This window comes from Dreissena polymorpha, chromosome 9, assembly GCF_020536995.1.
Source record: "Dreissena polymorpha isolate Duluth1 chromosome 9, UMN_Dpol_1.0, whole genome shotgun sequence".
In the NCBI taxonomy this organism is placed as follows: domain Eukaryota; kingdom Metazoa; phylum Mollusca; class Bivalvia; order Myida; family Dreissenidae; genus Dreissena; species Dreissena polymorpha.
The window spans coordinates 25,761,316-25,774,021 of NC_068363.1; the positions used below are offsets into that span (position 1 = coordinate 25,761,316).

Genomic DNA, 12,706 nt, shown 5'->3' on the forward strand with positions numbered 1-12,706 from the left:
TATTGGTTGCTCTCCCTTGTCGTAAAACACGTGTATATCGAATTGTATCAATACATATTTTTATTATGAACAAATGTTCAAAGGTTGCCTGTAATATATAGAGGATATTTGTTGGATTCGATGGGATATCGATTTTATTATGCCCCCCTTCGAAGAAGAGTGGGTATATTGTTTTGCACATGTCGGTCCGTATGTCAGTCCGTATGCCCGTATGTCCGTCCACCAGATGGTTTCCGGATGATAACTCAAGGACGCTTAGGCCTAGGATCATGAAACTTCATAGGTACATTGATCATGACTCGCAGATGACCCCTATTGATTTTGAGGTCACTAGGTCAAAGGTCAAGGTCACGGTGACCCGAAATAGTTACATGGTTTCCGGATGATAACTCAAGAACGCTTATGCCTAGGATCATGAAACTTCATGGGTACACTGATCATGACTCGCAGATGACCCCTATTGATTTTCAGGTCACTATGTCAAAGGTCAAGGTCACGGTGACCAGAAATAATAAAATGGTTTACGGATGATCACTCAAGAACGCTTATGCCTAGGATCATGAAACTTCATAGGTACATTGATCATGATTCGCAGATGACCCCTATTGATTTTCATGTCACTAGGTCAAAGGTCACGGTGACCCAAAATAGTAAAAGGGTTCCAGGATGATAACTCAAGAACGCTTATGCCTAGAATCATGAAACTTCATAGGTACATTGATCATGACTCGTAGATGACCCCTATTGATTTTCAGGTCACTATATCAATGGTCAAGGTCACGATGACTCAACTTAGAAAAATGGTTTCTGGATGATAACTCAAGAATGCTTATGCCTAGGATCATGAAACTTCAAAGGTATATTAATCATGACTCGCAATTGACCCCTAATGATTTTCAGGTCACTAGGTCAAAGGTCAAGGTCACATTGCCAAAAAACGTATTCACACAATGGCTTCCACTACAACTGACAGCCCATATGGGGGGCATGCATGTTTTACAAACAGCCCTTGTTTAACGAGTGATCATATAAAATAATATGTTCACGAGTGGCGCAACCAAAAATATCTTTTCTATGATTACGAGTGAATTAAAATCGATATTCCATCGAATCCAACAAATGTTATTTTTATTGTATGCTTTTTTTTCACCGTTTATTTACATTGTAAAAGAGTCTGATTGGATAATATCGCTTGATTTATGATGTCATTTTGTCGAAAAAATGATGTCATTGCACAGTAAAACAGTGAAAAATATTGTTATTTTTTACTGTAAATTTTCACTGTTCGAAACAGTAGAATACCAGTTTTAGTTCAATGATAAACCACCGGAAAGCATAAAAGAAAAACAATTATTGAATACTCCTCGGTTAATCGTCATCATAATCAGCAGCAGCATTATTATCCTCATCCTCATCCCAATCATTATCAGCATCATTATCATCTGTATCCTCATCCTTATCATCCTCATCAGCAGCAGCAACATCATTTCATCATCATCAGCAGCAGTAGCTGCAGCATTATCGTCAGCAGCATGATCATCATGATCATCACCACCACCATCATCATTATCATCCTTATCATTTTCTTCGCTGTTTCTGTATTTATCGTCTACTCCGTTTTCGTTGTCGTCGGAATCATCATCATCATCGGTATCAGAAGCAGAAACCACAGCAGCAATAACAACAGCAACAGCATCTTTTAGCATCATCGTCAGTGAAACATCAACTTTATCACGCTAAGAGTTTTTATTGTTAATAATGTAGTCAACGCCAACAATGCTATTTTTATAACCCCACAAACGAAGATGAGAGGTGTATATAGGCGTGACCTATTGTCGGTGGGTCGGTCTGTCTGTCGGTCGGTCGGTCCGGATTAAGTGCCCGCTCTCTAATTCTAATTCTAATCCGATCTTCACCAAACTTGGTCAGATGATGTATCTAGACAATGTCTAGGTCAAATACGAATATGGGTCATACCGGGTTAAAAATGAGGTCACGGGGTCACTTAGTGCGTTTTAAACATTGAGCATGGTGCCAGCTCTCTAATTCAGGTAGTTTTCATCAGAGCTTCACCTAATTTGGTCAGAAGTTGTATATAGATGATGTTTAGACCAAGTTCGAACATGGGCTTTGCTGGGTCAAAAACTAGGTCACGGGATCACTTAGTGCGTTTAATACATTCAGAATGTTGTCCGCTCTCTAATTCAAGAAGTTTTCATCAGAGCTTCACCAAACTTGGTTAGAAGTTGTATCTAGATGATGTTTAGCCCAAGTTCGAACATGGGTCATGGCAGGTTAAAACTAAGTCACGGGGGTCACTTAGTGCGTTTTTAACATTGAGCATGGTGTCCGCTCTCTAATTCAAGTAGTTTTCATCCGATATTCTCCAAACTTGGTCAGAAGTTGTATCTAAATGATGTCTAGGTCAAGTTTGAATATGGGTCATGCCGGGTAAAAAACTAGGTCGCTGGGTCACTTAGTTAGTTTAACACATTAACCATTGTGTCTGCTTTATCATTCAAGTAGTTTTCATCCGATCTTCACCAGACATGTTTATTTTTATTTTAACCAATGACGATACTTATTTTACAATCAATTTAAAAGCAACACACGTTAAACAATTGAGTAATCCGAAACTGCCGCTACTGGTTAATATTAATAAATTAGACATGTACATTTATAAAACTACATTATTTGAGAGCATAGAACTTCGGACAAATGTTATTTTTTATTATACAAATATTTTGTTCTTGTTACATCTGAAAACAAAGCTCTATCATTATCGATGTTTAATGGGTACTATTTTTTAAAATGATCATCATGACAGGCACTATGCATACAATGCATATACAACATATTAATATGATACATTTGAACACCTCAAGCAGTTTGAATTATATATTTTTTAAAGAAGAAATATAAAGCTTGTATATTTAATATTTATAGGTGAAGTCAAATGCGTTGACAATTATGTGAACATGTACATGCTTAAAAGCGCACTAATAAAATTGTATAAACATGTTCCAAATTGTATAAGTCATTAAAACAAAGGCATACATTGAATTTAAACTTATACAATAACATTGACACAAAGCATAAACGTAATATCTGTCTACAGTTTTATTTCGTTTAGTAGTTTGTCACTTGCTCGGACGCAAAAATAAACATTATTTTGTTCACTGATTTGAATCTCAAGGCATTAACGACTTAGGAGCCGTATTTACACAATTGTGTTTATTTTAATAATAACTACATATAAGAGAAAAGCTCCGGCGAAATATCTCTTTTAAAATTGAGATGAGCTGATGTATATAGTGTTGTGAATGAATGTCAACATACATTAGACTAAGACCGTTTTGAAATAGGAAGATAATGTGTTTCTACCATGTTTTCTTGTAACACCTATCGTCGAAAAGTCAACAACACATTAAGCTAGTATATGTCATAACTCAATTTCATGTATAGAAAAACAACATAAAAAAGTATTATACGCCACATGTCAAAACAGTTTCAATTGTTACAATACAAATTTAATATACAACCAGGTTCATATTAATATAGTATCCACCAAAAACAAACACTAATTTAAGATATTGAGCCTGGACTTATCTCAATGAGTATTGAAATTCGATTGATTATGTAACGATCAATATATTGTGCAAATCGTTTATAAACATCATCTTCAAGGATATCGCTAGCAGCTGCATCAACATCACCAATGTCACGTACAGACATGACATAACCAGCAGAATCAGGCCATTCATATATTCGGAATCGTTTCATTGCAACATTTTTCCGTGCAGCAAGTTCCTGTTGAAATGGAATGTATTCCTGAACCGCGATTCGTTCTGGGGGATCAATACTACAAGCACAACCAAATTCTAGCTTAATCCAAATTGAATGAGTATATATAGCCAGTGAGTCCACAAGTTCGCGCACTTTGGATGGAGGCATTGTGTCAGAGTAGATATTTAAATACTTCAATGATTGAGGTACCTGCAGTGCGATGTATGTATGGACATGTAGTGTTAACGTTTCCAGCTGTATGAGTGATGATAGCGATTGAGAAAACGTTTCCGCATGCTTCACATCAATACCGGAAGATTTATGCACGCCACTCAGACTCAAACTCTTGATATTCTGACCATGGAGAGCCTCCCAGAGACCAGAACTCTCATACTCCACATCAATACTAAGTGTTTCTAGCTGTATTAGCGATGCAAGTGTCTTTGACAACGACACTGAATGCTTCACGTCAATTCCAGTACGATTCCTGAAGCCACTCAGACTCAGACTCTTGATATTCAGACCATGGGGAGCTGCCCATAGACCAGGACTCTCATGCTCCACATCAATACTAAGTGTTTCTAGCTGAGTGAGCGATGAAAGTGTATTTGACAACGACACTGTATGCGTCACGTCAATTCCAGTAAGTTTCGTCAAACCACTCAGGCTTAGATGCTTGATATTCAGACCATGTACAACTTCCCACAGACCTGGATTATCACACTCCATCTCTATACAAAGAGTGTCCAGCTGTGTGAGCGATGATAGTGACAAGTACATCAACTCTTTATGCAAACCTCCCCACTCATCACTCTTCAGGCTCAGTCTCTTTATATTCAGACAATGGAGACCTCTCCATAGACCACGGCTGTCTGGGTTTAACGTAATACTAAGCGTTTCTAGCTGTGTGAGCGATGCTAATGACTGATACAACGACTCTGCTTGCAAATCTTTACATTTACTATACCTACTCAGACTCAGACTCTTGATATTCAGACCATGGAGAGCCTTCCAAGGACAACTAATGTCTGCATACACACTAATATTAAGAGTTTCTAGACGTGTGAGCGACGAAAGTGATTTAGACAACGACTCTGTACGCAAATTGGTCCACTGAATCCAAGATAGAGTCAGACTCAGAGTCTTGATATTCAAAGTATGGATAGCCTCCCACAGACCAGTACTGTTCTCCCGTACGTCCATTTCGAGTGTTTCAAGCTGTGTGAGTGATGGTAGTGACTGAGACAACAACTCTGTATGATTTAATTCGAAACCTTTGTTCTCACCTTCAATAGTCAGACTCTTGACACTCAAACCTTTGACAGCCTCACACAAACCAGGACAGGCTTCATCCGCACCAATACTAAGTGTTTCCAGCCGTTCAAGCGATGGTAGCAAATGAGACAACGACTCTTTATACTTTACTATACAGTTACAAAACACACGCAGCTTCTTGATATTAAGGCTATAGAAAAAATCCCAAAGACCAGTAATATCTTCAACCACATGAATAGCAAGTATTTGCAGCCTCATCAGCGATGATAGTGATTGTGACAAAGACTCTTCATGCAATTCTCCCGTGTTATCATATATTCTGAGATATAGATACTCGATATTCAGACCATAAAGGGCTTCCCAAGGACTGTCTTTTTGAACGTGAATGATAAGATTTTCCATCTGTGCGAGCGATGATAGCGACTGAGACAACGACTCTGAATGATTTATCCTTAAACCTTCCCCCTTCAAACCGTCCAGTCTTAGACTCTTGATATTCAGACCATGGAGAGCCTTCCACAGATCAGGACTGTCTTCAGTCCCACCAATTCCAAGTGTTTCCAGCCTCTTGAGCGATGATAGCAACTGCGTCAACGACTCTGCATGCAACTCTCCCCACTCCTTACTGCTCAGAGTCAGACTCTTGATATTCAGACCACGGAGAGCATCCCACACACAAGGAGTCAATTCATCCATTCTAATATATAGTGTTTTTAGCTTTGAGAGCGATGCTATCGTCTGTGAGAACGACTTTTCATGATTCACTCTAAAACCGCCCATCGGCAAACCATCCAGACTCAGACTCTTAATACTCAGACCATGCAGAATCTCCCACAGACCGGTATCATCATCTAGATATATTGATAAGTGTTTGTTTTGAAAGAAATGTAAAATCATGTCTCCAGTCGTGTATGATGCGTTGACTTCGCCCTCTCCACACGCAGTTAAGTGACGGTCAAACAGCATACATTTCATATAACAATTCTGTGTCAGCATCATGCTAAGCAGACTGCGTAGCCAGGTACAGGAACATGTGACACTGGTCAAGAGAATGTCATCGATGGAGGGAAGTACAGGTGGAAGCTCTGTGCACTGGGTTGGATCGGCAATATTTAGAATAATGCAGACCGGAAATTCCAATGTGCCCACACTGGCAGAATCTGAAAAAATAATGAAGTTTTAGCAATGTTTATACATAGTAAATGTGGTTGCATTTGTTCAATATTGAATAATTAAAACTAAAACAATGTTTTAGTTTCAGAACACATCCCGTCATAATACATATAAATCAGATGTATTATTGTAGTGATGTTTAGCTAAAAATATGCAATACTATAAGTTTTATTTTTTCGAATGGTTCACTTAAATTATTCCCAACTTGCAAACACGTTTACAATACGTTTGTATGAGTGTTATATTCATACTATGTTGTGTTCCACATTACTAGTCATATGCATGCTGGTATAAATGAATCATTAAAATCAATCTATAATCCACAATGAATATGCCGTAGGGTATAAACTAACAATGGCAATGTTCTATCAACTATTGAAAATATACTATTTAGATACACTCCCTTATCTACATGCATAAATAAATGACAACCCAGACAGCTTGTATTACCAACACCTCGCATCGGTTATCTCCCGTACAGAGTATACCGTTCCTACTGCCATACAAATCAAAATTACTGCAACGAGATAAGATTGGTATAATTAAATGCCAACAATTGAACATATCTACAAAGTGCAATAAGGTTGCAAATCTGCTAAGTTGCATTAACAATGCTTCGTTCTGTAGGGTAATAGACACGTGTTTGCAAACGTTTTGTTAGCTCACTTTAATATTTAACCCATTTATGCCTAGTGGACTCTACCATCCTTCTAAATTGGATTAATTTATTTCCAAAATTAGGGATGTCTAGTATATGTATTTCTATATTTAGAATATTTTTTACAGAAATTTCTTTAATCAAACAGCTCAGACCTAGATGGGCATGCGGCGTCTCATCATGGTCTACGCTGTTTGTCAAGGCCTTTTTTCTAGGCGCTAGGCACAAATGGGTTAATGTCAATTACATTCATTTGTATGTTTCAATTAATTTTTGCTGAAATGAAGTAGACTTTATAGCTAACGAATGGGTTTAAACCTTGTGGATCTTTATAATTATAATGTTATTGTGCAATTTCCTTTTGACGGGAAACTACTCGAGAGTTTCCGGCATAACACTATTTTTCTTGAAGCATTTATTATGGCTTCTGAGCTGGGTTTTAAGAAATAATATTAAGCGCAGATATTAGTTTGTTAAGAATAGTCATTAAAAAAAGAATATCATCTTGGTCTACGCTGTTTGGCAAGGCCTTTTTTCTAGAGCATTGGCATAAATAGGTTAATGTCAATTACATTTATTTGTATGTTTCAATTATTTTTTCCTGAAGTGAAGTTGACTTTATAGCTAACAAATGGGTTTAAACCTTCAGGATCTTTATAATCACGAGAACAAAAATAATTTATTGTTATTGTGCAATTTCCTTTTGACGGGAAACTACTCGAGAGTTTCCGGCGTAACACTATTTTTCTTGAAACATTTATTATGGCTTCTGAGCTGGGTTTTAAGAAATAATATTAAGCGCAGATATTAGTTTGTTAAGAATAGTCATTAAGTAAAGAATATCATATTTGCAATAAGCAAACATGAAAAATAAAAACAACCAAGTAGTTACACTTTGAACTGTGTCATTATATATACAAGACATGTGTAAGATATCACGATACATCGACTGTTTGGCAACAAGAGCATTTTCTAGTTTTCGGTCGCAGAATAAAAAATGAATGAATTATATAAATGCGTGAGCGAAATAACACAAACGACGGAGACTCATACTGAAAATGCGAAACATTATCGTTAGAAAATGAAGACTTTGATTTCAAATTAAAACTGTAGATTGATTATTTAAATTCGTTTTAAAATCACGTCGGAACTATTTCGATTTTAATGCCGAGTATAAAGAATATGACATGTCAAATTACAAAAATCCCGACACGTTTTCAAACATATTAGTGTTCGTCAAAATACAACATAAACGGTGCAATTTGAGAAGACTGACAGCAATTAAACGTAATTTAATTAAGTTTAATTGCTGTCAGTCTTCTCAAATTGCACCGTTTGCACCGTAAATTAAATTCGGCCTAATGCTTGCATTGTTCCTATGACACTTAGAGCTGTTTAGCACTTACGTCTCAAAATGTTCTGATTAAGTGTAATGAAGAGTGGCGGTCAAGTTTTTCTAGTTTTTCAACAATACGGAACAAGTTTCGAACTCAGCTGTCATAAAAACGTATGTTCTTACCGAATGTCATGGAATTTGACAAACAAATCGGCTTGAGCATCGATAATTTATCACTACAGTCATATAAGGGAAATGCTCAACTTTCAGTCGGCCATTCGTGTTAAAGATCCGGAAATATTTAAACTAAGCTAAGATATCATTAGAAGATATGTTCTGACAGAGTTTAATAAAGACTTAACAAAAGGAATGGTCACAAGAGCGTTACCACGGTTTCACTAAGGTAATTTAAGGGAAGCTGCCCGCCCCTTAATGAATTCATTTTTGAAGTCACCGGAACACTTTGTTTTTATTAAGCCGATACATCATTACACAAAATGTTCTTATCAAGCTTCATGATAATTGGACTAAAATGCGACTTCTATAGTGTTGAGGCGGTTTCACTATAGCCATACTATGAAAACTGCCAAACCACCGTGTTTTTATGTTTCCTTACGAGCCGCCCACATTAAAAAAATATTCGAGCAATTATTAAAACAATGTTTTGACCAGGTGTTATAAAGATTGCGCTAAAATAAAGCGTCTATAGCGTAAACACTGTTTCAATCTAGGCATATGTTGGAACTAATTATATTTCCCCTGCTTTTCAACGCACCAGAACGATGTTCTCAATCCGTTTAGCTATCATAACATCTCATTATCAGAGCAAATTTCATGACGATGACGGTTTTATTACGAATATGACCCTAGAGTGTTAAAAAAGGTTTCGTAATGGCCATATAAGGAAAACTTCCTAGCCACATGGAGGCCGTTTTTCTGAACGGATGGAACTTTTTTTTTATCTCAGCTGAGAAATCATTTAAACAAATAGTATTACCAACTTGCGTGAAGATTCGACTAAACTTGTACCACAGATCGTTAAAACGGTTTCCTAACAGCCATATAAAGAAAACTTCCAGCCCAATGGCGGCCATGATTTTCAACTGACCAGAGTCATTTTAGAACTCGGCAAAGGTATCAAAACATCAAATTTGTTTACCAAGTGTCATGAATGCATTGAAATTGTATCATCTAGAATTTAAACACACGTTCATTATATCCGTAAAAGGAAACCTGCACAATTCACCGGCGGCCACGTTTATCAACGAATCGAAACAATTTTCAAACTTTGCCGAGTTATCATAAGTTATAAACATTTGAATTCTAGACAATTGACAAGGTTTTACTATAGCCATGAAAGGAAGACTGGTGGCCATGTTTCTCAACGGACCAGAACCATTTGCAAACTTGGCTGAAACATCAAACAATCAAATATTCTGAGTAAGTTCATAAAGATTGGACTTAAAATGTGACTTCTAAAAGGTTAGCAAAGTTTTACAATAGCCATATAAAGAAACTGCCCCTAGCGGCATTGTTTTTCCCTCAGACTAGCACCATTTTGCAATACGGAACGAGGTTTACAGTGGTTTAAACACGGGTTGGACGGAATGTAAACACACCGTTAAGAACTTCACTTTGCAAATAGCTCAAGTTAATCGAATACATTTGCACAAATCCAAAGTTCATAAAAATAATTCGTGCATTTTGTGCTGATATCTAAGGATTAAAGTATAAATCCTTGAATACGTCTGAAATCGGTGTCAACATGTCACATTGCGTGCATCATAACCATGTACATACATGCGGTACACTTCACATATTTGGCAATTTTGGTATATTTGTTAGTTTTGTTTAAAACTGTACTGGTGAGCTTAAATCCATAAACGTTTAATTTTGTGTGATCCCCACAAAGTCATGCGATCTTGCACCCTGTATCATAACAACACATAGTCCGACCAAGTGTCATTATCGTTTGACTAAAATTGTGATATATAAAGTGTTAACATGGTTGTAATATAATCATATAACTAAAACTGCACCGCGACATAATTGTTTAACAAACGAATAAGTTTTAAACTGAACAGAAATGTTCTTAAAACTAATGTTTTGACAAATTTTCATTAAGAATGAACATTAATGCGACTTATATAATGTAAATAAAATTGTTCTTTAATTTTACAGAGTAGTCTAGTGACCTGAAAAGGCATAGTTTTGGATTCGGTCGATACAACATTGTGAAAAATTAGTGTGCTCAGGTAAAAGAAACACAAATATACCTGAGGCGTTTTAAGTTTTTGTTATTTTATTTTCGTAATCTTATTTTCAGAGAAATGTTTGATATCACAAACAAAAGCTATAATCATTTTAGGTCTGCAAACATAATAAGGTAACATGCACTAAAATAGTGCACTTAATAGTGTGGAAGCATTCGTCTAAGCCGGTCATTAACTTGGGAATCATTAATTGTATATTCAAAGTAATTGCTTTCATAAAAAGTACCACACAATAGGAAAAACAAATTCGAAACAAAACATTATTATAATTCGAAAAAGAGGATTCGTAATTAAGGTTTACTAATGTAATATGTATTTTATTGACGGCTATTGGAATACAATAATAGCGTAATGGTTGCTTAAAATATTTTATTTGTGCGATTTTTCTGGTATAAAACTATACGAATCAAAAAGCGCCAGTCTCTCAAATAAAATAAAAGGGAAAACCACATCACTGCGATAAACTAATTGGTTTGTTTCTCTGATATTTTTTATGAATGACGGCATGTTCACATATGTTTAAAAATGAATATTTTGTAAGCCTTGTGCTGTATAAAATAACTAAAATGCACGTTTTTTCATATATCCGCTATTTCCGCAAAATCGGGAAACAATTTATTGGAATGCGATCTACACAAAAATATAGCATTACCTTTGCCTTATACATAACGAAAACACATTTGACCAAAGAACCTTATTGTATATTTACCTTTTCCCAATATGCAACGTCCACGTAGCTCTAAATGTGTCAGCTCCAGGCTTGAATGAAGGTCAAATGTAATTTGAGATGCACACTCGTCATTTCCAGGTGAAATTCGTTGGTTTTCTAAGGGTTTCCTGTCATCGATGGCAACGTCCAACACAATCGCATTAGCCGCGTTATTTTCCCAAATCTTATGAAGATCAATGATATTGTTGTTATCGAAGTAGAAGTGACTGAGTTTAAGGGCAATGTCGGAATATCCATTTGCATTAGCTTCTCTCAACCCTGCAAGTATGATTTCATTTAACCTTTTGTGAGTCTCGTGACTGCTTGTAAAATAGTATGTATCCAAAGCAATGCGTTCATCCATCATGCTTGATAGCTTTTCCGCACATGATACATCCAGTCCACACAGGAATATATACACCTGTGCTATGTCGAGATAGGCTTTCGGGTTACGGTTAAGGTAGATAGAAATAATACCATCAATAAGATTCGTATTGCGGGCGATATGATAAGCAGCGAGGAATTCCTGCATGCTGAGGTGGATAAACATAAATGATGACGATGATCGCAGTGCAGATGCAGATGCAGTTCGTTGCGCCGTTAAAATTCCGGATTGTAATGCAAAGTTCTTGATTACATCAATCTTGAATTTCGTCAACTCTTTAATGCTAAACACTATTGAATTTGCCCTTTCATTTAAAAACAACAAATGAAAGGCCATTTCAGCAAGGCGATTCAGGTTTTCCATATTTGGCTGTATGTATTCAGTCTGTGTGAAGCACGGAAAGGGGGGCTGTTCAAATGTACACTTATAACTATTGGCTTTCTTAAAAAGACTTTCCACTAAGAGGATGTATATTTCACACTTAGAGCCTTTGAGTTCTTTTCCGTCTGCATATGCACATACAATTGCAGAGAGCATCATTGGTGACGACAGTAACTCTTCGAGCTTCTGTTTCTCTACGTAAAGAGTAAATGTTGTGTATTTTATTTCAAGTTCTTCCTTATCTACTAAGCGGCTTAGTATAATTTTACTTAGCTCAAACGGCTCGTTTATTCCTTCCAGTTGCAACAATGCGTCTATGTCCTAATGTTTAACTTTACCTTCAGCCAATTTCCAAGGCCGTGTTGTAATTAACATCACACAATTGTTGTGATCTACTACCAATGTCGGTAGGTTGTGCTGATCATCAGATCCTGTCCACTCATCTAGACCATCAAGTAGTACCAAGCAACGTTGATGTTTCATGATCTTACTCACAAGTTCGTACGCTTTTTTGCGGTCTTTTTCGGAGTAGATCCGGTCTATTATTTGTTCTTTAATCAAAGTATATGCGTCACATTGGTTTACAGATTTTCTCAATGTAATATGAAAAACGTACTCATAGCATTGCAGTGCGTCAAAATCAGCAAAGATAATTTTGCTTTTATCCGATGCACTAGAACCATGAACTCCTTCACACCAGTCCAGGGCCAATTTTGCTAAGAATGTTGTT

General features: G+C 36.5%; 2 protein-coding genes and 1 long non-coding RNA gene across 7 annotated transcripts in view; 2 read left to right on the forward strand and 1 right to left on the reverse strand.

Moving 5' to 3' along the window:
* Window positions 1–12,706, forward strand: part of LOC127843709 (endonuclease/exonuclease/phosphatase family domain-containing protein 1-like) — a 560,124-nt gene that overhangs the window by 194,897 nt on the left and 352,521 nt on the right. The gene's annotated exons all lie outside the window — the stretch shown is intronic.
* The window catches only part of LOC127843721 (uncharacterized), a 238,962-nt gene that overhangs the window by 162,046 nt on the left and 64,210 nt on the right, over window positions 1–12,706 (forward strand). The gene's annotated exons all lie outside the window — the stretch shown is intronic.
* Window positions 1–12,706, reverse strand: part of LOC127843705 (uncharacterized) — a 253,090-nt gene that overhangs the window by 155,097 nt on the left and 85,287 nt on the right. The window contains exons 4-5 of one of the 5 annotated variants that reach the window (XM_052373439.1): window positions 11,211–12,706; window positions 5,835–6,221 (exon numbers count right to left, since the gene is read on the reverse strand). The exon at window positions 11,211–12,706 is cut by the window's right edge and continues 247 nt beyond it. The exons of 2 other annotated variants lie outside the window; for them this stretch is intronic. In XM_052373439.1, coding sequence (XP_052229399.1) covers window positions 5,835–6,221; window positions 11,211–12,135 — 1,312 coding nt within the window. In that variant the 5' untranslated portion in view covers window positions 12,136–12,706. The remainder of the gene's footprint in view (window positions 1–5,834; window positions 6,222–11,210) is intronic. 2 more of the 5 variants (XM_052373441.1, XM_052373438.1) reach the window with 2 other exon arrangements.